Here is a 25,004-nt window from a genome sequence, read left to right as displayed (position 1 = left end):
TCGGGCGCCGCTGAGGAAGTGCTCGGCGCCGCCGCAGCCAATCGCGGCGCGCGGTGGGCGTGACCCGAGTCCAAATTTTTACGCGGCGCCATCGGCTGAAAACTAAACCGAGATGGAATCTCCCAGTCTGAACCGGTTTCAACCGGTTGCGAGAGGAGAGAGAGAGGGGAGGAAAGGAGGCGCAGGCAGGCGGGCACACACCGCAAACCTCCGCACCGAGAGCCGCCGCTGGACATTTAACACAGTTGACGAATTTAATTCCAAAGTGAAACACGTTTATTTTTTTTTTGCTTTTGTTTTTTATTTTCTCGGCGTAAGATGTGTCGCGGCGACACATCGCAGGGTTCGCCGTGAGAGAGGAGAGACAGATTTGGGGGGATAAATCAGTGGGTTTTCCTCTTTAAAAAAAAAAAAAAAAAGCAGCCAGACATCACTCAGTCACTCAGTGGAGACAGACAACGCTGCACAAAATAGGAAATAAATATTTTTTATTTATTTTTTTTCCTTCATTCATCAGTGATACTGAAGCGCTCACTGTATCTTTGTAGTTCCTTCTGGCTACAAACGCCACTCTTTTTTTTCCACTCAGAGCCTTGGACTTTAGGTAGGTACCTGCTGTGATTAACGTCTCCTTTATTGTCGTATTAATGTGCTAAAGTGTGGATTTCAAAATAAATGCAATGTGTGTGTTTTAGCACGTGGTTGTTTGCAGTGTGAAGTAGCAGCAGCATCAGCAGTGGGAGATCACCCCCCCTCCCCATATTAGCCGTGCTAGCTTGATAGCTAGCGAGCATTAACCTCCTGTTTTGCGGTTACAAGGATTAGCTTAAAGTGCCGTAACTCACCAACTAACGCGGGCCGCGTACGTGTGTCGCTGCAGATGAATAAGTAACCCAAACTGCAGCGTGTGTGTGTGTGTGTGTGAATGAGTGAGTTCACGCGTGCCTCTCCCACTTCCACTACCACACCAGCATCACTTCTCGTGTGATGTGAGCGGATGTCAAGTTGGTGTTGCTAGGTGCTCCGGTGATAACTTTATCGCCGTGGAGCTGCTGCTGCCAAGGCTAACGGCTAAAAGTGTGTGTGTGTGTGTGCGCGCGCTAAAGGAAAAGTTGTAGTTTTTTTAAGGGATGAACGGTCACTTAGCCTTTTAGCATCATCAGCTAAAAACACCCACCAGACGACCGAGTTTCCTCGTCCCGGGTTTTGTTTTAGTGTGGTGGGAGTGGTTGCAAAGTGTTCTGCACATGTGAACTGTGATAGCTGTACATGTAGCCAATATGCTAACTAGAGTGTGTGTGTGTGAGAGACGCGCGCGCGTTCGTGAGTGTTGTTTACGTTAGCCTAATTGCATGTGATGCTAGCAACTGTCAACACACTTCAGCAGATTATTCTGCTATTCTTATTGCTAATAATATATCACCGTTTTAAAAACGCGAGCCCCGAGGTCACTGGCGGATGTAAACAAGCAAACGGCTAAAAGTTGGAGTCGTATCCTAGCCTTTAGCATCCTTGGTCTTGTTAGGTGGGAGTGGTCGTATAGAGTCGGCACATGTGAACGGATAGCTTAAGATGTAGCCACGATGCTAACTACTGTGTGTGTTGTTTACATTAGCTTGCGTCGTGCATGTGGTGTTAGCAACTGTCACCACACTTGCACATTAGTATTATCTTTATTATTAAATGACAATAATTATGATACAAACTTAAGGAGGAGCTGTCACTCACAGATGTAAACAACAGTGACGTCGTCTGGTACGTTTTGGCACGTGGCCTTTCTGGGTTTCACATGATATTGGAAAATAAACGTTTGATTAATGCAAAGAGGCAGGTTTCATTGACTGTGTGTGTGTGTTTTTTTTTTTTATGAATGGTTGTAGTCAACAATCCACACAGATCACGACTGCTAACCTATTTATGGCAGCAGCCTCCTGTCATCATCAGCACAGTGAAGGGAACCAAGTAAGGCTGCACAATAGTAGGAGAGTATGTCGTATATGTGCTAACCTGTCTATTATTATAGGAAGGGAATGACTTGCATAAAATAAAATGTAAATATGTAAGACGGGGATTTAGTTTACCCTAAGCAGAAAGGCAGCGTTGGGAGAAGCCAGTGCCAGCAGTTCTAAAACACTGGGTTGGGGTCCTTAGATGGGTCGTGGGCAGTTTTTTGGGGTCCTTACCTAAATGTACACTAGTTTTTTTGTACGTACACAACTTTTTGTTATCAATATTTATGTGTATACAAGTAAACGGTCATTGAACAACACTAATGGTCCGTCTCCAAACTACATATTACTGTAGTGCAATTATATATTGTATTTTCAATAATAAAAAACATAATATAAAATGCATAAAACACGTTTTATTGAATTAAAAACATTCTGGGAATGAAATTACTCCATTTTGCTATAATCTGATCAATTGGAATTCAAATTTAAGTTACCATACTAAATTAAATCTTAAGAACTTCTTATTTCTCTGCACACTTGCATATAAGGCGTACATTGTGCACGCCTGTATTGTGCAACACCCCAATTTGGCATTAGCCTCCTATTAGCATTAGCATTAAAATGAACCATAGTGTCGTACCTGCATCTCGGGCGTTAATTATTTGGGGCTGAGGAGATGGGAAGGAAGAATCCGGGAGGGATTACGGTTTGAGGGGGGATAAAAGAATGAAGATGAGCTTTGAACTGTGATAAAGAGAATGAGGAGATGAGAAAGCAGCTGGGTGGAGAACGTCGGCCTGCATTAGAGAACTTTGAACTGTGATGGAGAACTCTGAACTAAGGAAAAGAAGACGGAACTTTGATCTGTGGAGGGCAGCATTACACCGGAGATTATGGCAGCGTTCTTCACTTTCTAATAACTTCAATGTTCTTAATCACATCTTTTTTAATCTGTAGTTAAATTACAAACTTCAGAAGTCACCTGTATGCGATTAACAGGTGATCAAGGACTCGTGTCTTTGACTTTGACACCTGTCAATCGACCCACACCACAGGAGGGCACACACAGACAGGCGTTACTTAAATTACTAAGACATGGACTGTCGTGACGCATATGGAAGTGGCTCGTTTAGCGACGTAAAAACCCAAACAAAATCAATGTTTCAAGCCCGTCGATGCAGATTATGTAGAATGCAAGATGGCGGCCGTCGTGGAGCGAGGCCCTTACCTAAAGTACAAATTGAAGGCTTCTTCTAAAGGCCAGAAAAGTCATGACGCACTCATTCAAGCACACTTGTTAGCCGCACTGTTGTGAAGCCTGCGGTCTGTGATTGAGTGACATTTTACATCAAAGTCATTTCAAACTTTTACCCACAACAAACGACTCTTGGGAGGACGTTCCTCGAATGGACGGAGCGATGTAAATGTGGGGGTTTTGTTGCTTCTGTTTGGGCGGGTGTTATCTGAATGTTTTCACGTAGGTGGTCCTTGGCAGTTTATGAGCACTTAAAGATGTGGATTTTTGTTTGCATTACAGTTTATTTGCAATTGAACAATTCTAAAACAGACTCACGCAGGCCTAATTCTCACAGCAACAGTCTAAAGGTTACTCGCTGAGATAATGAAGTTATTACCGTCTTGAGTCCCAGTAAAAAAAAACAACAACAACAGCCCAGCCGAAGAACGGAAAACATGTCGTTCTGACTCTTTTTCAATAATAAATGCTCGCTCTGTAATTGTAAACTTTGAGCAGTGACAGAACGGTGACAGCGCGCGGGGGGCTTAGCTTCTTCAAATGATTGCTCGCTGCGGGGATTAGAGGCGTGTTTTGTTACTCGATCAGCTGTTTGGAATTGTTTCTGGACGCACAGTTCACATGACTTTGCCTGTTGAATGTGTTGTGTGCACTCCTGACCCCCCCACCTCCTCTCCTCTTGCTGTCCTTGTTGCAGAGCTCTATGCCAGCAGTTATGACAATGTTAGCAGACCATGCAGCACAGCAGCTGCTGGACTTCAACCAGAAACTGGATATCAACCTGCTGGACAATGTGGTGAACTGTCTGTATCATGGAGTGGGACCACAGGTTCGTTGTTTTGAAACTGTAATCATATTATTAGTTGTGCAATTGTTACTGCAAATGAAATGCTAACAAACGTAGTTCTTACGTTTGTGCTTCACCTGTTACATTAGACATAAACACCACTAGGGCTGCAACGATTCGTCGGCGCTAAAATGTAAGCGTTGATGCGTTGTGTTATTGTTGTTGTAAATCACACACCGACAGCTTCATGCTCATCTGTAACTGCAAACAAACACGCACTCAAGCTATCCAGAACTAGCTACAGGAAGTGCTGGGGACAGTATTGCTCGCTGTTTACATCCCACAAGGAAGCAGAGAAGAAGAACGCACACATTATGGCGGAAACGGCTCGAAAACTTCAACGTTTTTACTGAAATTAAATCATTGATTTAAATGCAATCTCTGTGAAGCGCACTACGGCGATGCACCAACACCTTAAACACCAACACCCTGAAGCCGCTGTATCATCGCGTACCGCAGAGATATGTCGTAGATGTTATTTTAAATCACATGCTCATTTATTCATTAACCGTCAGCCTATGATGCAAGTACTAGTACTAGTAATATGTTTGTGTCGTACGTCTATCAGTCGGAAAATCATCAAGAAGCTAGCTTAGCGAACGCTAGTTCACTTGCGTTAATATGTACTTTACAGCAGTCATCTGTGAATTACATGCAAAGCTGCTTTGACATACTTAATTTCAGCCCCTGTAGGTGCTACGTTCCGTTATGTTTTTTTGATCCCCAGGCTAGCGCTCACACACCGCAATCGTGTCGTCGCGCTGAACGCTAACTTTCGCGATCGCCTCGACCAGGCACATCGCCGGTCTGACGCATTTATGGAGGCCTGAAGCTGAATGTGGAGTAGCTGGTGCTCGACTATGATCGATACAAATGCAACACTATAAATTGCGTTTGTTAGAGTTGCGTTATTGACACCAAACCGGTGTCAACTGGTGGCCTTTAGAGGGCAGTAAAATCACAAATGTGGCCTGGTATTAATTCACACTGTTGCACTGAAATGTATGGTCACACAAATAAACCAGGTTAATGACTTTGGTTTTTAAAACTTGGAACCACTGTGCAAATGTGCACTTTATGAGCAAATCTTCAACTCCAAAATAAAACAAATAACTTCAGTTAAAGACTATTGAGATATACACAACAACATTTCTTGGGTCGTAGAGCTCACCGATTGGTTTTCACCAAACTGTGGGGGAAACGACGCAAAGTCGAACCACGAATGACGAAATAACGCACCTCGTCTACTCACATCTGTGCGTTGAGATTGTTTGTGAACTCGCTAAGGGATTCGAGCAATGTCCAGTGTTGGTGCATCAGAACAGGAACGCATATCGCCCAACAAAAATAGACGGGGGGGGAAAAGATTTGTTGATTTTAATTTTGACATTCTACTAGATATATTACGTATTACAGAGACCTGTCACGGCTTTTTTAAGAAGCTAATAAATCACAAACATGTTTTACTTGGTTAGGATAACCGGTAAGTTGATCCAGGCCTGAGGTTTCCGTTGGTTTGTGTGTTGCAGCAAAGAATGGCCCAGGAAGTGTTGACGCACTTAAAAGAGCACCCGGACGCCTGGACCAGAGTGGACACCATCCTGGAGTTCTCCCAGAACATGAACACTAAAGTAAGTTCATTCCAGTCCAGAAAACTGACACACACACACACACTCACTCACTCACACACTCACACACATACACACTTGTGCTTTGAGGAAGGAATCGTGAAAACTTAAAACGATCCAGAAGGACGTTCTTTACGAGCTTTACCGTCTTACATAAGCACGACCAAATTCATCCTCACGTGTTCAGATGTCGCTGCGATTGACGCGCATCTGAACAACCATGTTGCGTTTAAATTGCCACCAAAATCCGTAATCCGGACCAGATCGTAATCCAGATCAAACGTGGTCCGATGGCAGAGTTTCTGAGGCTGCGTACACAAACCAAATACTGTTCTAATCCGACGACTGTGATATGACATTAGATGATTTGTTTATACAGTTTTGTTCGTTATTAGTGATTTAGGATTACTGGAAAAATTCAGATTGATTCGACCAAAACTGTAGACAGGAAGTTAAAACTGTAGACAGGAAGTTGAAACTGTAGACAGGAAGTTGGGAACAGAAGAAAACAGTTCAGCCATGTGGGGGAAAAAAGATTTGAGCTCAAAATTATAAAACCTGTTAAACTCTTTTTTCAATTGTTTTATAAATAATTAAAAAATAAAATGACAAATGTCGCAATGCATTTTATAAACTGAGTATTTCACTTAGATTTTTATGGAACCTTTATTTCACTTATGTAGGATAACTCAATTACTATGTTTTAATGATGTTTTATGTTGATAATGATAATCATCAATGATAATGATGTTTTCTAAAATACTTAATTTACTAGTATTGATGACCTAAATAGTTAGTAATTGATTAACTGTAAATTACAGCCCTAAAATGAAGTGAAAGGAAGCTAGAAATGACAAAAATAAGTGATTTAAAAGGATAAATAATCACTACTATGTATTGAAACTGTCACAAAAGCACAATTGGCAATATTTAAAATCTTTTTTGTAAATGACACGACGACAGCACAAAGTCATTCGACTTCCTCAAAGTCACGGTGACACTGATCTGACTTGTTTGCATTTAACACTGACCATCTTCTTTTTAATTTACTAATGTCTGAGTTGATTCACCAACCGTGTTCTTTTCTAGTTATAAATTGTGTAATTTTTGGGGGCACATTAGAGGAAAAGAGGAAACCTAAAGGTAAAAACACCTCTTGAATTCTACATTTCTCTTCTTACACGAGTTGGTGCGTTATTTCAAAGCACTTTTAATCACTGCCGTAATTTAAAAAAAACAACAACAACAAATGTACTGAATTCAAGCTGTGACTCTTTTTTTTGATATTAATCACAATGTTCCATTATGTTTATGGCTTGTAATAGGAAGAAACGGGGTGTGTCATCCTGTGCATCATGACACAGCTAGGCATTGACGGCAGGCCTCCACAAGGTCTACCCTTTTTTAAATTCCCTTTGACTCAGTTCTGTTCATCCGTTTCTATTGCATCTGTTTCATTGGACAGAGGGAGGGTGCAGGCTGCAGTTAGAGATGATGGCGACTGCACTTTCGCCTGTAGGGATCACCGCTAGCGTTCCCCGCGACGCATTTACCTCTATTTACGAGTAGAACAGTAAAGTACTATAGTCTGTACGCGACCCCGAACTCCTCAGACGACCCCAAACGGAACCAGACCTGTAATCGCGTCTGTTATTCCGAGCTTTTTCTTTTGTAGATAAAAAGCTTTATGACGACGTTTTCTTCTCCATCAGCGATGGAACTTGTTTAGTTCGTGCTCTGATGAGGTTCAACTGAGCCCATACTAAAGTGTGACGTCAACAGACTGCTGGCCTCTGATTGGTCAGAGAGCGTCGTCACTGAAGAACCATGAGCGCGACGTCCAACACAAGAATCAAAGCCAACAATGTCCATCTGTAAATTAAAGTCGATAAACTTCAATTCTACTTATAGTTCCAAAATCTACGTATTGTTCCCAAATCTAATTATTGTTCCAAAATCTGCTTTTTTCCAAAATGTATTCATAATTCCAAAATCTACTTAATTCTTAATTCCAAAATCTACTTAATTCCAAAATCTACTTAATTCCAAAATCTACTTATTGTTCCAAAATCTACTTAATTCCAAAATCTGATTTTTTTCAAAATGTATTTATAATTCCAAAATCTACTTAATTCCAAAATCTACTTACAGTTCCAAAATCTACTTAATTCCAAAATCTACTTAATGTTCCAAAATCTACTTATTGTTCCAAAATCTGCTTTTTTACAAAATGTATTCATAATTCCAAAATCTACTTGATTCCAAAATCTACTTGATTCCAAAATCTACTTGATAGTTCCTGGACCCGTGCGTTGCTCAAGGGCTCTACAGCGCCTCCTAAGGTGAAAATGGAGGTAAAATATAGTTCCACCGAATTTCCCGAAACTTGGTGAGAAGATGTCATCGACCAAGACGAACAAAAAAGTCAAACGTAACCATGACCTCAACTCGAAAGGAAGTCGGCGGTTTTTGAATTTTGGCTTCCATTTTGGCGATTTGCACAATACGTACAAATTAACAAAGTCCTCTTGTGTTTTATCAGATGGAGGAAAATTAGCTAAATATATGGAACCAAAAAAAAGGATTATCGGCTGCCCTGCTTTCTAAAAACTGACTGACCTTTAGTGAAGACTCCATTTACATTTAAGGAGATGTTACCTTTAATCTTTAAGCCTCTTTGTCCCACATCAATAATCCCTGTTTTAATATGATTTGGAATCATTGTACGTTCGGATTGATGATCCCTGCAGTTGAAACAGTCAGTCAAGTAACAATAGAAGCTCACTTATAATTGCAGTTTATATATATATATATATATATATATATACATACAGTCAGTACATATTTAGAGTTTTTCTCTATACTTCACAGTTAAAGGGACAGTTCTGTTTTATTTAAATGTGGTTGTATGAGGAACACGGAGCTCAGTGATGAAACGAGAGGATCGTACGATATCTTAAGGATACGTTTGTGTCTTTATCTCACATGATTCCCTTTTCCTGTCTGCCTGACCTCTGTGTGAACCTTTTATGTTTTGCACTCACCTTACACGCTTGTATAGGTTCATACGCAGGTCGTCGTTTCTGTATCAGAACTCGTTTGAACCGGCTTCCACTTCAGCCTCGCGTCTTTTCTTAAAGGGCAGACGATAAATACTATCTCTGTCTCTCTGTGGCAGCACCTATGCAAGAAGCTCTGCTTTACGCCGATAAAAGACGACTTGCTGTGTAATATTTCTCGCTCTCCTCTCAAACCAAAGCCCACAGAGAAAATCAGCGTTTTAGCTCGTGGGATTACAGTTTGGGTGAGTTTTTACAAAGCGTACACAAACAGAGTTGTGTAGAAAGTCACTGAGTGTGTGTCAACGCCTCATACAACCACACTTAAACGATCCTTTCAGTGATAAGACGTTACTACAGGGCACACACACTGTGGTTTGTCTTGCTGTTCCCTACGACACACACACCAGTATGAAGCGGTCTGAATTGGGATTACACAAGACTTTAACCATAATCTATATAGATTTATTGTTACAAAATCTACTTATTGTTACAAAATCTACTTATATTTCCAAAATCTACTTAATTCCAAAATCTACTTATACTTCCCAAAATCTACTAATACTTCCCAAAATCTACCTATTGTTCCCAAATCTAATTATTGTTCCAAAATCTTGGAGAGTTCCAAAATTACCGGAGACTTTAACAATAATCTATATAGATTATATTAGCGATATCATCCTTGACTCGCATGGTTTTAATGAGGTTTCACTGGTTTTGGGTTCTGGTTCTTTAAAAAAAGCTTAGTTAAGTCGTAAAAGAACATTGTTGCAGCTAAATCATATAATATTGTATATCACATATCCTCCCTTTAGCTTATGGGTCTTTAATACTATAAATTAAGGGAATTCCAAAATCTACTTATAGTTCCCAAATCTACTTTTAATTCCAAAATCTACTTATTGTTCCCAAATCTACTGGGATTACCAGAGACTTTAACCATAATCTATATAGATTATATTAGCGATATCATCCTTGACTCGTATGGTTTTAATGAGGTTTCACTGGTTTTGGGTTCTGGTTCTTAAAAAAAAGCTTAGTTAATTGTAAAAGAACATTTTTGCAGCTAAATGTCCTCCCTTTAGCTTTTGGGTCTTTAATACTATAAATTAAGGGAATTACAAAATATACTTATAGTTCCCAAATCTAATCATAATTCGAAAATCTACTTATAGTTCCCAAATCTACTTATAATTCCAAAATATTATAGCTCCAAAATTTACTTATAATTCCAAAATCGACTTATTTTTCCAAAATCAACTTATAGTTCCCAAATCTTCTTATAATTCCAAAATCTTATAGCTCGAAAAATGACTTATTTTTCCAAAATCTACTTAATTCCAAACTCTACTTATAATTCCAAAATCTAATTATAGCTCCAAAATCTACTTATTTTTCCAAAATCTACTTATTCGTCAAATGTAAACCAATTGGTTTTAAAAGAAACCAACCAACCAATTTTTGCAGCTAAATCATATAATATTGTATATCACATATCCTACCTTTAGCTTTTAGGTCTTTTTGGGCTATAAATTAAGGGAATTTAAGATTGATTGAAGATGAATTAAAAGTGGGAACTATCTGTCCTGAATGTTTCCTGAATAATCAACGTCATACAAACAAGTCCTTGTTTCTCATTAAGGAAATTAAATAACGCTTCAGTATTTAAATGATGTCCAAAACGAGTGTGCGTTTAATCGACTTAAATCTGATTTAATGTGGGGCCGATGCTGCACTTGCATTCATCAATATTAAAATGTGATTTTCTGTGCTTAATTTGGGTCTGGAAACGTGTATCCGCCGGTGATATAGATGCCAAAAATGGTGTCACTTTGGTCGCATGAGGTCACAAACGGTGAAGAATCAGAACCAGAACCAGTGGACCCCTCTGCAAACTGTGCGTTCTGTTCACCTTTGGAGCCAGAGAGCTGTTAAATGAAGCCTTTTCTACTGTATTTAGGAGTGTTGAGTTAGTGTTTAGTGTGTGGTGTTGTGTGATGTTGTCAGAAACAGCAGGACTCCTGCAGTGTTCCACATTAATGCTGCTCGTGTAGAGACGTCACCCAAAACAAACCAATGACTGAATGAAGTGCATGAGAGACACGGTTTGGCACCAGACCAGTGTAGGAAAATACTAAAGTTAAATTCCAGAACGGGTCCACTTCATACTGTTTTTTTGGTTTGTATACAAATGACACGGTTGCCTGTTGTTGTTGTTGTTGATGATGATGATGATGTTGATGACAGTCGAAGATGTTTTTGTCCTAATGCTTGTTCCTCCTCTGCGTCTTCCAGTACTATGCTCTTCAGATTCTGGAAACGGTTATCAAAACGAGATGGAAGATTCTGCCCAGGAATCAGTGTGAAGGTAAAACACGGTTTTTACTTTTTCTTTTAAAGCCGTATAAAGTGTTGTTTTGCTCTCTTTCTTCCTCTCTCTCTCTCTCTCTCTCTCTCTCGGTCTTTTCTGTTTTATTGTCGTGACGTGCTGTTGCCAAGTTGAGAGGTATTCCCCCACCAAGCACGCTGGTTTGTTTTCTGCTCCACTGGTTTGCACTGGCTGCTGCAAAATGGTTGGATTCTGCACCGGAGCAGCTGTTTTTCTACAGAGGAAACAAAGCACGAAAGCACCCGAGCACTGAGATGAGATCTTTGTGAGGCGTGTCTTTTAAAGAAATGTACTTAAAAACCCAAGGTTCTTTTAAGATAATAAAGCCCCAAATTATGATTATCTTTCACATTATTCTCTTGGCTTGTAGAATAGGATTTTAGCCAACATTCACCTTATTAAATCTACATGATCTTAAAGCTATGATATCTGAAGAATACGTCTGCCGCTTTATATAGCTGTTCGACAACCTTTCTCACTCTCCCACACCAAAGTCCATAGAGAAAATCAGTGATTTTAGCTCATGGAGGGGACACAGGGGTTGCTGGTCTACCGCTGCCTCGTGTGGTCATTTTGTGTCACCGAAGTGAGGTATTTCAAAAGCCGAATTTTATTAAATAAGACATTTGAACTTAGTGATGGAGGCAGCAGTGGATCAACAACTCCTGTGTGCTGTGATCACTGATTTCTGTTAAAATCACTGATTTTCTCTATGGGGTTTGGTGTGGGAGAGTGAGAGTGTTTACAGAGTGAAGCAAACTGAAGCTTCCAGTAGGAAAGTACAGTCCTTCAGCAAAAAAATATTGTTTTCCTTGCCGGAAGCGATGTTTTCATGTGGGGTTTGTTGCCAAAGATAGTCGACATTATGGTTTTCTCACATTCGCCCATCCATCATTATTAATAATGATCAACTTTCTTAAATTAAGTACACTATTGTGAAGTGTTTAACTGCTGCATAATTGCAGATTCTGATAATTCTCCTCAAATTTAATCATAATAATCACACTGAAATCCGTTGTCGTCTTCCTCCCTCGATTCTTTTGATGCGTCTGCTGAATAATTCTTTTTCCCTATTTACCTAAGACCTCCCCGCTACTGACCGTAGATGCCTGAATTTTGTTCAAGTGGCAAACCCGGTGCAGGGCGACCGGCAAGTATGTCTCCCCCCCCTCCCCCCCCACCCAACCACCACCACCCTCCCACCTCCTATCAGAGTATTGCCTTGTTTTCGTCTCCACTCACATCGTACACCCCAGCACATAACTCTATAAACAGCTGAATTCCAACAGCTACAGTCGAGAGACGAATGCCGTGTTTCCACCGACTCGACTCGCCCCGGTTATTTTTCCCACTAGCGTAGCGCCTGATACCTGGTACTTCACCTGCTCTGACGAGGTTCAAAGCGACCCGAGTGCCGTCACAGGAAGAGGCGTCCGAAGCTGAACAATATCCGATCTGCAGATCAGCAAAAGAGACTTGACAATCCTTAAAAACGTGGGGTAAATCGGCAACAATTACCAGGGAAATGTCTAAAACCTCAATATTTAAAGGTCACATAGAGCGGTCCTGTTGCGCATATATGTTAGTTAAGGAGGTCTACTTACATACATTAACTTGTTTTTATGGTCAAAAACCTCCTAGTTGCTGTAAACGAGCCGATAGAAAAAAAATCCTCTTTTCTGACGCTGTCCTCAGCCGCGATATTTCAGACTCAACTCTCACACCCAGAAGACAGACTGTGTTGTGATTGGCCAGTACCCGGAAGTGACATATCGGCACACCCGCTCTCAGAAGCGCAGCTCCCCCCTCTGGAACGGTGGATGCACTGCTACTCATTATCAAAATATTGTTTTAACAGTGTTTAAAAATAGCTTCTTCACGACTCCGCACCGCAGTCCCTTTGACGACCTTTGACCCAGAGTCAGACCCAGAGTCAGAAGACACTGTTGCTCGTGAAACACCTCCCCAACGGACGTTATTCTTCTTCTGCGGTTCAATGTACGCAACCGGATGTGCCCGGACTAGTGCCCGGAGCGGGAGGATCTGCTGTTCAGGAGAACCGGTGTTTACGTAACCGGACCGGGTTTTTTCAGAGATCTCGCTGAGCCCGAGATTACAATAAAATACAGCGTTCTCAGTAGTGGCTGAACAGTTTGTTTAGAACCTTCAGGGCTTCTTAAACCTTGTAATGACGCAGATACACACCCAAAAACAGCGTTAATTGGAACTTAACAAGTACTGAACAAATGGTTTGAATTAACTGATTCTAACAATTCAATTGCACTGACAACAACTGGCTTTACAAGTCACCAGTCGCTCGTTTGTGCGGCAGTTTCATGCAGCGGTGCAGTGATGACTCCGCCCACGTCGACGTGGTACTATTTTGTAGTGGGAAACCAAACTAAACCGTGCCGAGTCGAGGTGAGCTTGGGACCATGGGTGGAAAAGGGGTGGGAAAATCTAGGCCCACACCTGTACAGAGATTAAAAAAAGTGTCAGATTGATCCTCGTTACGATCCCACAGACGACGTCGAGGAGGATTGAGCAACACGCTGCAGGCAGCTCGTCATGTCAGGATGTGTCGAGATGTGTTGATATGAACACGGAAGTGTTTTAATTCAAGTGTTTGGTTTCTTTTTGTCTGTTTGCCAGGTATAAAAAAGTACGTCGTCGGTCTCATTATCAAGACTTCGTCAGACGCGACGCAAGTGGAGGTGAGTTGAATATAGAGCTGCAACTAACCACTCATTTTTTGGTCCATAAAATGTCAGAAAAGGTTAAAAAATATCAATCGACGATTCAGTTTTAAATGATTTTTTTGTTTTATGGAGCAAAGAAACAATGCATGAAAGTTGAGCTTAACGAGATGCATTCAGTGACCCCGGTAAATGTCATCACTTCTGCAAACACATGGCGAAGTTCCCCCAACTTCAAATAGCGATTACTTTCGTATTTTTCTGTATCAATGGAGTACTAATGTTTGGTCCCTAAAATGTCGATCAGTATTTGTCAAACCTGGAAAAGATGTTCTCGAATTTAGTTTTTAATGATTTATTTGTTTTATGGCGCAAAAAAACAAAGAATATATTCACATTTAAGAAGCTGAAACGATCAGAAATCTTCAAAAAAGATTCAAACGGATTAATCGATTTATCAAAATAGTTGACGGTTTATTTTCAGCTCTAGTTCCTTGAGTGATGATATCCAAACACATTAACATAAAGCAGGGCTGCAATTAACGATTTCTTTCATAATCTATTAATCTGTCAATGAGAAATGTAGTTTCATATTTTGTAGATTTTTTTGTGAAATTCCACAGGATTTTTTGTGATTATTTAAATAATCTATGTCTCAAATGCGTGAAAGTTGAGCTTAACGAGATGCATTCAGTGACCCCGGTAAATGTCATCTTCTGCAAACAGATGGCGAAGTTCCCCCAACTTAGGCATTTTAGGGAAGAACTTGAGTACGGAAGTACTTGATTGATTCTTAAAATTAGCTAAAAATTATTCAGTTTTACTGATTTCTTTGTTCTATGGAGCAAAGAAGACGGAAAATATTCACATTTAAGAAGCTTAAAAATCAGAAAACTTGTTTCACAATGAACATATACTGCTCGTCCGATCAGAAAAGAGTGGTAGCAGTCTGTCGACACTTAATCAGACGTTTAACTGCAGACGAGAGTCGGTTGTGGTGAAGGTAAACACTTTAAAAATGACCGTGTGTGTGTGTGTGTGACTGATGCTCGGCCTCTCTGCTCTCAGTGTTTAACTTTGTGCTGAGGAGGCAGCTTCTGCTGTTTGTGTCGCTCCTTAAGCTAAACGTTACTCATTAAACCGAGCTGCACGGACCTTTCGGGGAAAAGAGAATAAAGACGTTTGAGCTGGGCCGGTTTGTCTCCGTTTAGACTGAAATAAGCTAAATTCATAGCTCGTCGTGCGGCGAGCGCCGACTCGCGCGTCGCTGGTCTCTTGGCGGCAGTTTTCCTGTTTTGCATGTGCAGCGTTTAAACGCCTCTGGCATCGATCGTGATAAAGTGGAGCCACTCTTATCGCCTGTCAGACATTTTTACACCTACTCTGTGACGCCGCAATAACACACACACACACACACACTCGTCTGTGAACCCTGGCTAATGCTGTGCTTTTTATAACCGCGAGTGCGATTCTCGACGAGTCTTTCATGAATCGATTGGTCATCAAACGGACAAAATTGGAGAAATAATTGAAGGAAAACTCACTGCGTTGCTACGTCCAACAACCAATAAACTGGTTAAAATGTTGCGCGCAAGGTTTGAAAAGATGTTTGGAGCGAGAGCTATCGCTTAATTGTAAAATCCCACCAGCATAATCTGGATTAAAACGATGACTTCTATGAAGTACAGGCGAAAGAATAATAATAATAATAATAATAAGAAGAGTTGGACAAAAGTAACGACAATATGTAACGTGTAATGTGTGAAACTAAACACACACACTTCAGCAGCAACAATAACGTGTTATGTTGGCGCCCCCCAGAGGAGACCAGAGGAAAACATTTAGCGAGGGAACCAAAAAAGATTTAGATTTTGTTCTTGTTTTGCTCTTAAATACGCGCTTTCTCTCCTACAATTAAAACACGTTCTGTGATCCATCAGCTTCTTAAATGTGATTATTTTCTGGTTTCTTTGATAACGAAATAGTTAAAACTGAATTACCTTTTGATTTATGGGCAACACTTTCAACTTTGATCCAAGTTTCCCGACATTAAACGCACTCGATGACTAATCGTTACCCTGCCGCATGAGAACGTTTGAACGTTTTAATCATAATTATCTTTAATTATCTGTTGTGTGTGTGTGTGTTTTAAATTTAGTGAGTGTTGAACTTGTTCTTAGTTAGATTACATTCCAGTGTGTTTAAACTCGGTCACATTAATGTAAGTAAACCTGCTTTGTTTCTTCTCTTTTGTCTTTGTTTTAGAAGGAAAAGGTGTACATTGGGAAGCTGAACATGATCCTTGTTCAGGTGAGTTCAAGTATGACTTAAAAACAACAACATGCGTATGATGGTAGAGATGTTTCCTGTCCTCTGTATGAGCTTCTATATTTTCATATTTTTCATGTATTGCACAGTCGTATATCTACAGGATTATTTTACTCTGTTAAAGACTCTTGTTGTTGCGACAACACATAGTTTATCCACTCATATTTGAACAGTGAAATAACTCGTCTTCTGTCAGGTGATTTTGCAACAGCTAAGCAGCTCCTTTTTTTGCGATTAATTTCTCATATAGAATGTGAAACAAAAGGCCGACGACAAACCCTGTGGCGACTGAGCAACATATCGCGCCGTATCTGCACCTTCACGATCACGACGTTACGGATGCGTTCGCACAAACTGTCACGTCTGCGTTTATATTTAAGCATCATGAACTCCGCGTAACCACAAGAGAAATGTGTTAATTGTCTGATCCGCTGCTCCTTTGTCATTTTGTCGTGCAGCGGCGTCAAACGCGTCAAACTGACAAAGTTCATCAGCGTTTGTTAGAAAATCTGGTTTTGAACCCGAGTGTCTGCACCTGAACGCATCGTATCCTGGTGTAAACAGTCATGTGACCCACTCTAAGAAAGACTCGTCTCAAAACTCCTGGTGTGGCTGAATAATAAAATGCATAATAATGATAATAATAAGCTTTAAGGTCTCACCAAACAAAACAGGAAGTACTTGGCTTGTAATCATTCAACAATCTCAAGATTAGACACTGAAACGGTGTTTTAGAAAGTGAGGATGCTGTCCTCGCTCAGCTTTTGTAGTGGGACTTATTTAATGAGTTAATGTGGCTGTAAAGCAGTCACTGTTTCCTAATGAATAAAATAATTAACAGCTGGAATGTTTTAGGACAAAATGGCTGAAAAGAGGAGCTTTCTTTTTAATGTAGCAGTTAATTAAGTGTTATATAACGAATACTGTTGTCTGCGCTGCGTCCTGTGAATGTTCAGCTGTTCGTTGAAGCGCGCGTCGTCTCGTCAGCAGATTTTAGTCCCGACCACTTCACGACTCCTTAACAACCGTCAACACACGCGTTTCTCTGTGTGTGTGTGTGTGTGTGCGCGCGTGTGTGTTCAATGTCGGTGTTAAAGGTGGTAGAAAGAGGTTGTGTGGCTTCATAAATGACTCGGTATTAAATCACAGTCTCAGTGACTCACTCACTCACTCACTGCTGACGTTGGCCGAGCTAACGCAGTTTTGGCCTTGAGGGACGAAAGTTCCAGATTCCACTCTCATGCTCAGCAGGGTGTGTTTAAAACGTTTCTCTACATGGGCCTTATACTGTATATATATATATATATATATATTTGTACTCGCACTGCGACTAGCTAACAATTTCATTATCGATGTATCTGTTTATCTTCTAGCATAAAATGTCAGAATGACGCTATCTGCCTCTTTTCCACTGTACTGTTGCGGCTCAACTCAACTTGGTTTAGTATCTTTTCCAAGACCTAGCTACTGTGTTGTCGTAGCAACGGCTACGCGAAACCGCTCTGACGTGGGTTTCTACGCGACACAAACGAGCCAGTTTGTTTTGTCCGTAATTGAATCATTAGAATCGGTTGATTTGAAAAAGAATCGTTCAGTATTTTATGGTCGTTGTGATTCGTGACGTGGGTTTTATACGCGACGTGTTGTTCGTACACGTTTGTGAGGAACCAAACAAACGATGTTTTATGAAAGTGAGGACCTCGCAACTTTTAAATGACACAAACAGCCAGGGGTAAGACCTGGTTTTGGTGCTCGGGGTAGAAGTAGGGTTAGGTTAAGAGCTATCCGTTTACTTGTGATGGTTAAGGTAAGGGCTACTCTACTTGGTTTGTTATCGTTTCCATGCGTGAAACCGTCACAACCTGGGTTTCAACGCGACACAAACGAGTGACTTGTAAAGCCGGTTTGTTTTGGCTGTAATTGAATCATTAGAATCAAAAGAGATTTGCTCACAGAATCGCTGAGTATTTTACGATCGTTACGATTCGTGACGTGGGTTTTATACGTGACGCGTTTGTGAGGAACCAGACAAAGGATATTTTATGCAAGTGAATTCCTCACAACTTCAAAATGGCAATTAGTGTTAAGCTAAGGGCTACTCTACTTGGTTTGGTATCGTTTCCATGACCCTTCATAGCTCCTCCTCAACCTAGGCGGAGTCGTCGTAGCAACGGCTTGCGTGAAACTGTCGTGACGTGGTTTTCCTACGAGACACACACACACACGAGTGACTCGTTTTGGCCGTAATTGAATCATTAGAATCGGTTGATTTTTAAAGATTTGTTCACATAATCGTTCGGTACTTTACGATCGTTGTGATTCGTGACGTGGTTTTTATACGCGACGTGTTGTTGGTACGCGTTTTTGAGGAACCATACAAAGGCTCTTTTCATAGCTCCGTCATAGTCATCATAGCAACTCTGACCAATCGGTGACCATCAGTCTGTTGACGTCACATTTTAGTATCAGCTCAGCTCGCTGGAAATAAAAACAAACACCAGGTACCAGGTTCTATCACTGATGGAAAAACCCCCAAAAAATTTGTTACGAGTTGAGCCGAGTCTTGTTGCGATAGAACCGCGTCGTGGAAAAAACTGCGGACTATCCCTTTACCAGTGGCACGTGCTCGACAGGACTTTGAAAGGAAGGGCTTGTTATTTTTTTAGCGGGAGTCGCAGATTTCAGAGCCTGATTCTTTTTTTCCTGGTCTGGTCTGCGGTTGCAGATCCTGAAGCAGGAGTGGCCCAAACACTGGCCCACCTTCATCAGTGACATCGTGGGAGCCAGTCGCACCAGCGAGAGCCTCTGTCAGAACAACATGGTCATCCTGAAGCTGCTCAGTGAGGAGGTCTTTGACTTCTCCAGCGGTCAGATGACCCAGGTCAAGGCCAAGCATCTAAAAGACAGGTCAGGAAATAAAGAGTGTTTTGAGGGTTATTTTGGAATCGATCTACAAACTGAAACGAAATGATTGATTTAGCAGTTTATATTGTTGTTTAGGGCTGAAAGATTTATCCCAGAGACTCTGTGTCACTTTGGAAATTGCCTCCCTGCACCAAACCCCATAGAGAAAATCAGCGATTTCACGTCGCAGCACACAGGACTTCTTGATCCACCGCTGCCTTCACCAGGAACCTTAAATGTGTCATTTTACGACTTTGATATTTGAAATACTGTGTTCGGGGTTGACCTCGGTGACACAAAGTGACCACACGAGGCAGCAAGTAGACCAGCAGCCCCTGTGTTCCCCGTGAGCTAAAATCACCGATTTTCTCTATGGGATTTGGTGTGGGAGAGTGAGTGGTTTACAAACTTTCCTGTCAGAAAAAGTTCACTTCTGATGAAGGTCACATGACACAAGGGCATGGACCTAATAAAGATGGATGACATCCTGGCACCTGCCAAAACTTTAAATTTTTTGTTGCCCCCTGGTGGACTGCTGCAGTATAGGTCTTTATGTTGTTGTGTTTTTCTTTCTTTCAGCATGTGCAATGAATTCTCCCAGATATTCCAGCTCTGCCAGTTTGTTATGGTACGTGTCACGGTTTCATCTCGTCATCATCTGTCTTTATTTGATGCTGACTTTGTCGCATTGTTTTTTTATTTTTTTATTTTCCAACCTTAGGAAAACTCCCAGAATGCCCCTCTGGTCCACGCCACGCTGGAGACCCTCCTACGTTTCCTGAACTGGATTCCTCTGGGATACATCTTTGAAACCAAACTGATCAGCACGTTGGTTTATAAGGTGCGGACACACACATGCACTAATGAACCTTGTAATCCACATATATATATATGTCACAATATTAATGTCTCTAAAGAATGAGGATATGTCTTATATATAATATCTGGTTATTTTTTAGTCCGTGTATAGTTTTATTCAGGTATAGAAGAGATAAACAGGGATATAAACAGGTTGTTTCTCTGGACTCATGAAAAGACAACATTGTAAATACACTGTAAAATACATTGTAAATAGACTCTAACTTCACTGTAAAATACAATGTAAAAATCCACTATAAATCCACTCTAAAATACATTAAAGACAGTCTAAATACACTATAAATACCCTGTAAATAGACACTAAAATACATCGTAAATATACTCTAAAATACATTGTAAATAGACTCTAAATGCACTGTAAAATACACTGTTAAAATCCACTATAAATACACTCTAAAATACATTAAATACACTCTCAAATACCCTGTAAATACACTCTAAAATACATTGTAAATACACTCAAAATACACTGTAAAATACACTATAAAATTCACTATAGATACACTATAAATACACTCTAAAATACATTAAATACACTATATAAATACCCTGTAAATACACTCTAAAATGCATTGTAAATATAATCTAAAATACACTGTAAATATACTCTAAAATATGCTGTACATATCCTCTAAAATACACTGTAAATACATTCTCGTAAATACTGTAAAACACAATGTAAATATACGATAAATACACTGTAAATACATTTTAAAATGCACTGTAAATACACTGTAAATATTGCTTTATTTCTTTGGCTTTTTAATGTTAAATGAAGGATATTTACATGTGTTGGAAGCAATGAAACTGACTATAAATTGCCCAAATTCCATTTTTACAAACAAAAAAAACGTTTAAATCAATATACATCACATTTTAGTGTATTTTACTCATTTATTTGATAAATATGGTGATTATCAGTGCAACAGCCTTTAAACCAGGAATAATCACAGATACCTCATCTGCTCAGTGTGAATCATTCTTGTAAAGAGACTGAACTGAACGTCTGTTTATCTTTTTTCTGTAGTTTCTGAACGTGCCCATGTTCCGTAACGTGACTCTGAAGTGCCTGACGGAGATCGCCGGCGTCAGCGTCAGTCAGTACGAGGAGCAGTTCGTCACGCTCTTCACTCTGACCATGTGTCAACTCAAACAGGTCTGTGGTCCGTTGGCGAACTTTAAACTCGTGTGATGCGTTTGTGAGATTCTGAGGAACCTGGACCTCTGACCGTCTCCCTGCGTTTTTTCTCAGATGCTGCCTCTGAACACCAACATACGTCTGGCCTACGCCAACGGCAAAGACGACGAGCAGAACTTCATCCAGAACCTCAGCCTGTTCCTCTGCACGTTCCTCAAAGAACACGGGCAGCTCATCGAGAAGCGACTCAACCTCAGAGAAACGTTAGTGGAAGTAAGTGAGCGCGAGAAAACCACTGACACAGAATTGAACAATGACAGCAGCTTCAAAAAGCTTATTAACTAAACTTATCACTTAAATTATTATTATATATTTATATTAATATTTAATAATACATATTATATTATTATTCAATACTATTTAGTAATTATATTATACATATTTATATTATTATTAATTATAATATAGATTATTATAATAACATAACATATTACTATAAACTAGCATTTAACAAAGAAAGACATTTATTTGCTTATAGATATTGGAACCATAGATTGGTAAACAAAGGATCTCTGGTCGTGGTAAAACTGAAGATTAAATTCATGTTTTCATGTTTATTTTCCAAGTTTTAGGTGCCAAACAAACTCTTTAATTCACTTTAACCTATGTGTTCACCGTCATATCTTAAATACGTTTAAAAACAAGCTGCTTTTCATATGAAAGTATGGTTAAAAAATAAATAAATTTAAAAAAATAGCCGTTGATTCTGATGGTTGCATTTTTAATTATCAGCATTGGTGCATTTTCATTTATTAAATGGACAATTATTTCTCAGAAACTCGAGAAATGTTGTGTTTTTATGTTTCATGTATTTAAAATTCAGTTAATACATCATTTGTATGGAAAATATTGTATATAGTTGAACTGCAGTTTGGTAATAATAATATTTTTTGCATAAGTGGTAAAACAAAAACAAAAAAAATCGAAGAGATGTGTAATAAATGACTAAAACTTCAGTTTATGCTTTTTATTTATGACGTAAACGCTGATAGTTGCCATTTTTAATAATCAGCTTTGGCACATTTTCATTTATTAATTGGACAATTATTACAAATGACACACGTGTGTTCTCAGAAACTTGATATATGTTGTGTTTTAAATACAAATGTGCATTTTTGTTGTTGTTTCATGCATTTAAAACTCCGTTTATACACCATGTGTATGGAAAACACCGTATATGGTTATATGTTAGTGTTAAATAACTGGATAAATAATTAAATAATACTTTTTGCATAAGTGGTAAAACAAAATTATATTTAACAAATGATTTATAACAGTTCATGCTTTTAATTTATGACAAACGCATAAATGTTAATTGACCCAGTGTTTGGGAATTCCTGCTTTACGTCACTAACGTAACCTAAATGTCTACACGGAGCAAAGAAACCTGGGAAATATTCACATCGAATGAGCCTGATGAGTAAGTGTGGTGTGTCTCTTGTGTTCCAAGGCTCTGCATTACATGCTGCTGGTGTCCGAGGTGGAAGAGACGGAGATCTTCAAGATTTGTCTGGAGTACTGGAACCACTTGGCAGCAGAGCTGTACAGAGAGAGTCCCTTCTCCACGTCCACGTCGCCTCTGCTCTCCGGTAACCAGCACTTTGACGTCCCACCGCGCAGACAGCTCTATCTGCCCGTGCTGTCGAAGGTACGGCACGCTAACAAAATCGGTCACTTTTCAAGGAGCTCTTTGTTCTATGGAGCAAAAGAAACCCAGAGAATATTCACATTTAAAGGGATAGTTTGGAATTTTGGACATAAGACCTGTTTTTCCAACTCAGCCGGTGTGATGGAGATGTCTGGAGACCCATCCATTATCTACCGCTTTTACCTCCACCAGAGGGTCGCTGGGGGTTCTGTGCCCATCTCAGCAGACATTGGGCACTAGGCGGGGGTACACCCTGGACAGTTCGCCAGTCCATCGCAGGGCCACATAGAGACAAACAACCATTCACTCACACACTCACACCTACGGTCAATTTAGAGTGACCAATTCACCTAATCCCCATATCGCATGTTTTTGGACTGTGGGAGGAGGCCGGAGAACCCGGAGAAAACCCACCCACACACACGGGGAGAACATGCAAACTCCTTGCAGAAAGGCCCTTGTTCCAAAGTTGTTCCAAACGGGGCTCGAACCCAGGAACCCGGGTCTTCTTGCTGCAAAGGCAAGAGTGCTAACCACTACACCAACCGTGGGCCCGTCTGGAGACGTTTTCAAGAAATTTCATTCAGTTCTTATAGTTGCAGAGTTCGCTGACGCTATGGCTAGCGCAAGTCAATGATACAAGTTAGCATGGCATTAGAAACACTCATACCGACTCCACAGTGCACCCGAGGCAAATCGATTGTAACGGCAGACTATCGATGTACATATCTGTGTTGATATAATATTTGAAACAAAACTAACGTCGCATCGCATGAATTTTTGACTACTTTCTCAGCACTATACTTGTATGACGCGCTGCTGCTGCTGCTGAGACATAAATCCTTCAAATTGCAAGGTTGGTATTATTTCAAACATTCTATCAACACAGATATGTACATCGATAGTCTGCCGTTACAATCGATTTGCCTCGGGTGCACTCCTGAGTCGGTATGAGTGTTTTTAATGCGATGCGAACTTGCACCATTGACTTGCGCTAGCCATAGCACCAGCGAACTCTGCAACTAGAAGAACTGAATGAAATTTCTTGAAAACGTCTCCAGACGTCTCCATCACACCGGCTGAGTTGGAAAATAGGTCTTATGTCCAAAATTCCGAACTATCATTTTAATGGTGTTGTCGTTGCGTCCCTAGCAATATGTCTGGATATTCTTTTAGGCTTTATCCAGATATAGAAGATACAAAAGCTTCAAACTATGAACTAGTGTTAACAAGTTAAACAAAATAAGATGAGAAATGCAAAAAAAAAAAACCCCGCACATTTTGAGCTGGATACTGCACAAATGTGCAGAAGAGGACGTACATGTTAATAAACTATTATTAATTGAGTATTTGTTGGTTTCCCAAACCTTGAAATAACGTCCCCAAATGTATTTGTTTTTGATGGCAAACCAAAAATTATTCAGTTTTCAATGATTTATTTGTTATTTGGAGCTAAATAAACCAGAACATATTCACATTTAAGAAGCTGAAATGTCACAAAAGCTTGTTTTTTAATTTATTTAAAGTTATCGACATTAGTTTAGTAATTGATTAATAATTAATTAATCGTGCTATCGTTGCGTCCCTAGCAATATGTTGTGGATATTCTTTTAGGCTTTATCCAGTTAGATAAGATATGAAATCTGCAAACTGTGAAGTAGCTGATGCAAACAACTTTAAATTGATTATTTAGGGAAATAAAAATAGTTGAAGTGTGTGTTTAGCTCTTTTTACACCAACATTGATTTAGATTTATAACCATTTTTCAAAAGGAAGGAATGTCTTCATTGATGCTTTATCCAAATATCGTTTGTAATATTTCCAAAATTCCCAAAACTAAAGTCTCCAATCCCATGTAAAGTTTTATTATTTTTTTCAGTGGAAATGTACTGGTAATCTTCCAGGCCTGCTGCAGCCTTGAGTCCAGGGTCTTGACTCTCGGTCACTGTAGAATCACTTGGCACAGGTTTGCTAACAGGTGGCGGCTGTTCAACGGCTGCCAAAATAGCTGCTCGTTACAAAGTCGCTGAAAAATTAGACGCCAGTGACGCAAAGCAACGAGAGTTTTCATCTTGTTTTCTTTATCGTTTGGTCTCTAACAAAATAACATTTTCTCAGGTCAATGTGCGGCCTGTGAACACAGAGTGTTTCACTGTGACTCACAGAATTCACTGTGAGTCGTAGGACACGTGCACGTGCGAGCGTGAAGCTCCGTGAAGCT

The 25,004-nt window shown here is 40.1% G+C and overlaps 1 protein-coding gene across 1 annotated transcript in view; it reads left to right on the top strand.

Moving 5' to 3' along the window:
- The first annotated feature begins 215 nt into the window (after nt 1-215).
- The window catches only part of LOC310933994 (exportin-1), a 42,068-nt gene continuing 17,279 nt past the window's right edge, over nt 216-25,004 (top strand). Inside the window, exons 1-12 of the mRNA XM_083897593.1 lie at nt 216-604; nt 3,905-4,036; nt 5,584-5,685; nt 11,037-11,109; nt 13,783-13,844; nt 16,092-16,136; nt 18,880-19,061; nt 19,638-19,686; nt 19,780-19,899; nt 20,965-21,093; nt 21,190-21,348; nt 22,586-22,783. Of these exons, the coding sequence (XP_083753719.1) occupies nt 3,911-4,036; nt 5,584-5,685; nt 11,037-11,109; nt 13,783-13,844; nt 16,092-16,136; nt 18,880-19,061; nt 19,638-19,686; nt 19,780-19,899; nt 20,965-21,093; nt 21,190-21,348; nt 22,586-22,783 (1,245 nt within the window). The 5' untranslated portion in view covers nt 216-604; nt 3,905-3,910. The remainder of the gene's footprint in view (nt 605-3,904; nt 4,037-5,583; nt 5,686-11,036; nt 11,110-13,782; nt 13,845-16,091; nt 16,137-18,879; nt 19,062-19,637; nt 19,687-19,779; nt 19,900-20,964; nt 21,094-21,189; nt 21,349-22,585; nt 22,784-25,004) is intronic.

The sequence above is a fragment of the Microchirus variegatus genome, assembly GCF_963457635.1.
Source record: "Microchirus variegatus genome assembly, chromosome: 11".
Lineage (NCBI taxonomy): Eukaryota > Metazoa > Chordata > Actinopteri > Pleuronectiformes > Soleidae > Microchirus > Microchirus variegatus.
This window is presented reverse-complemented; position numbering and strand designations above follow the sequence as displayed.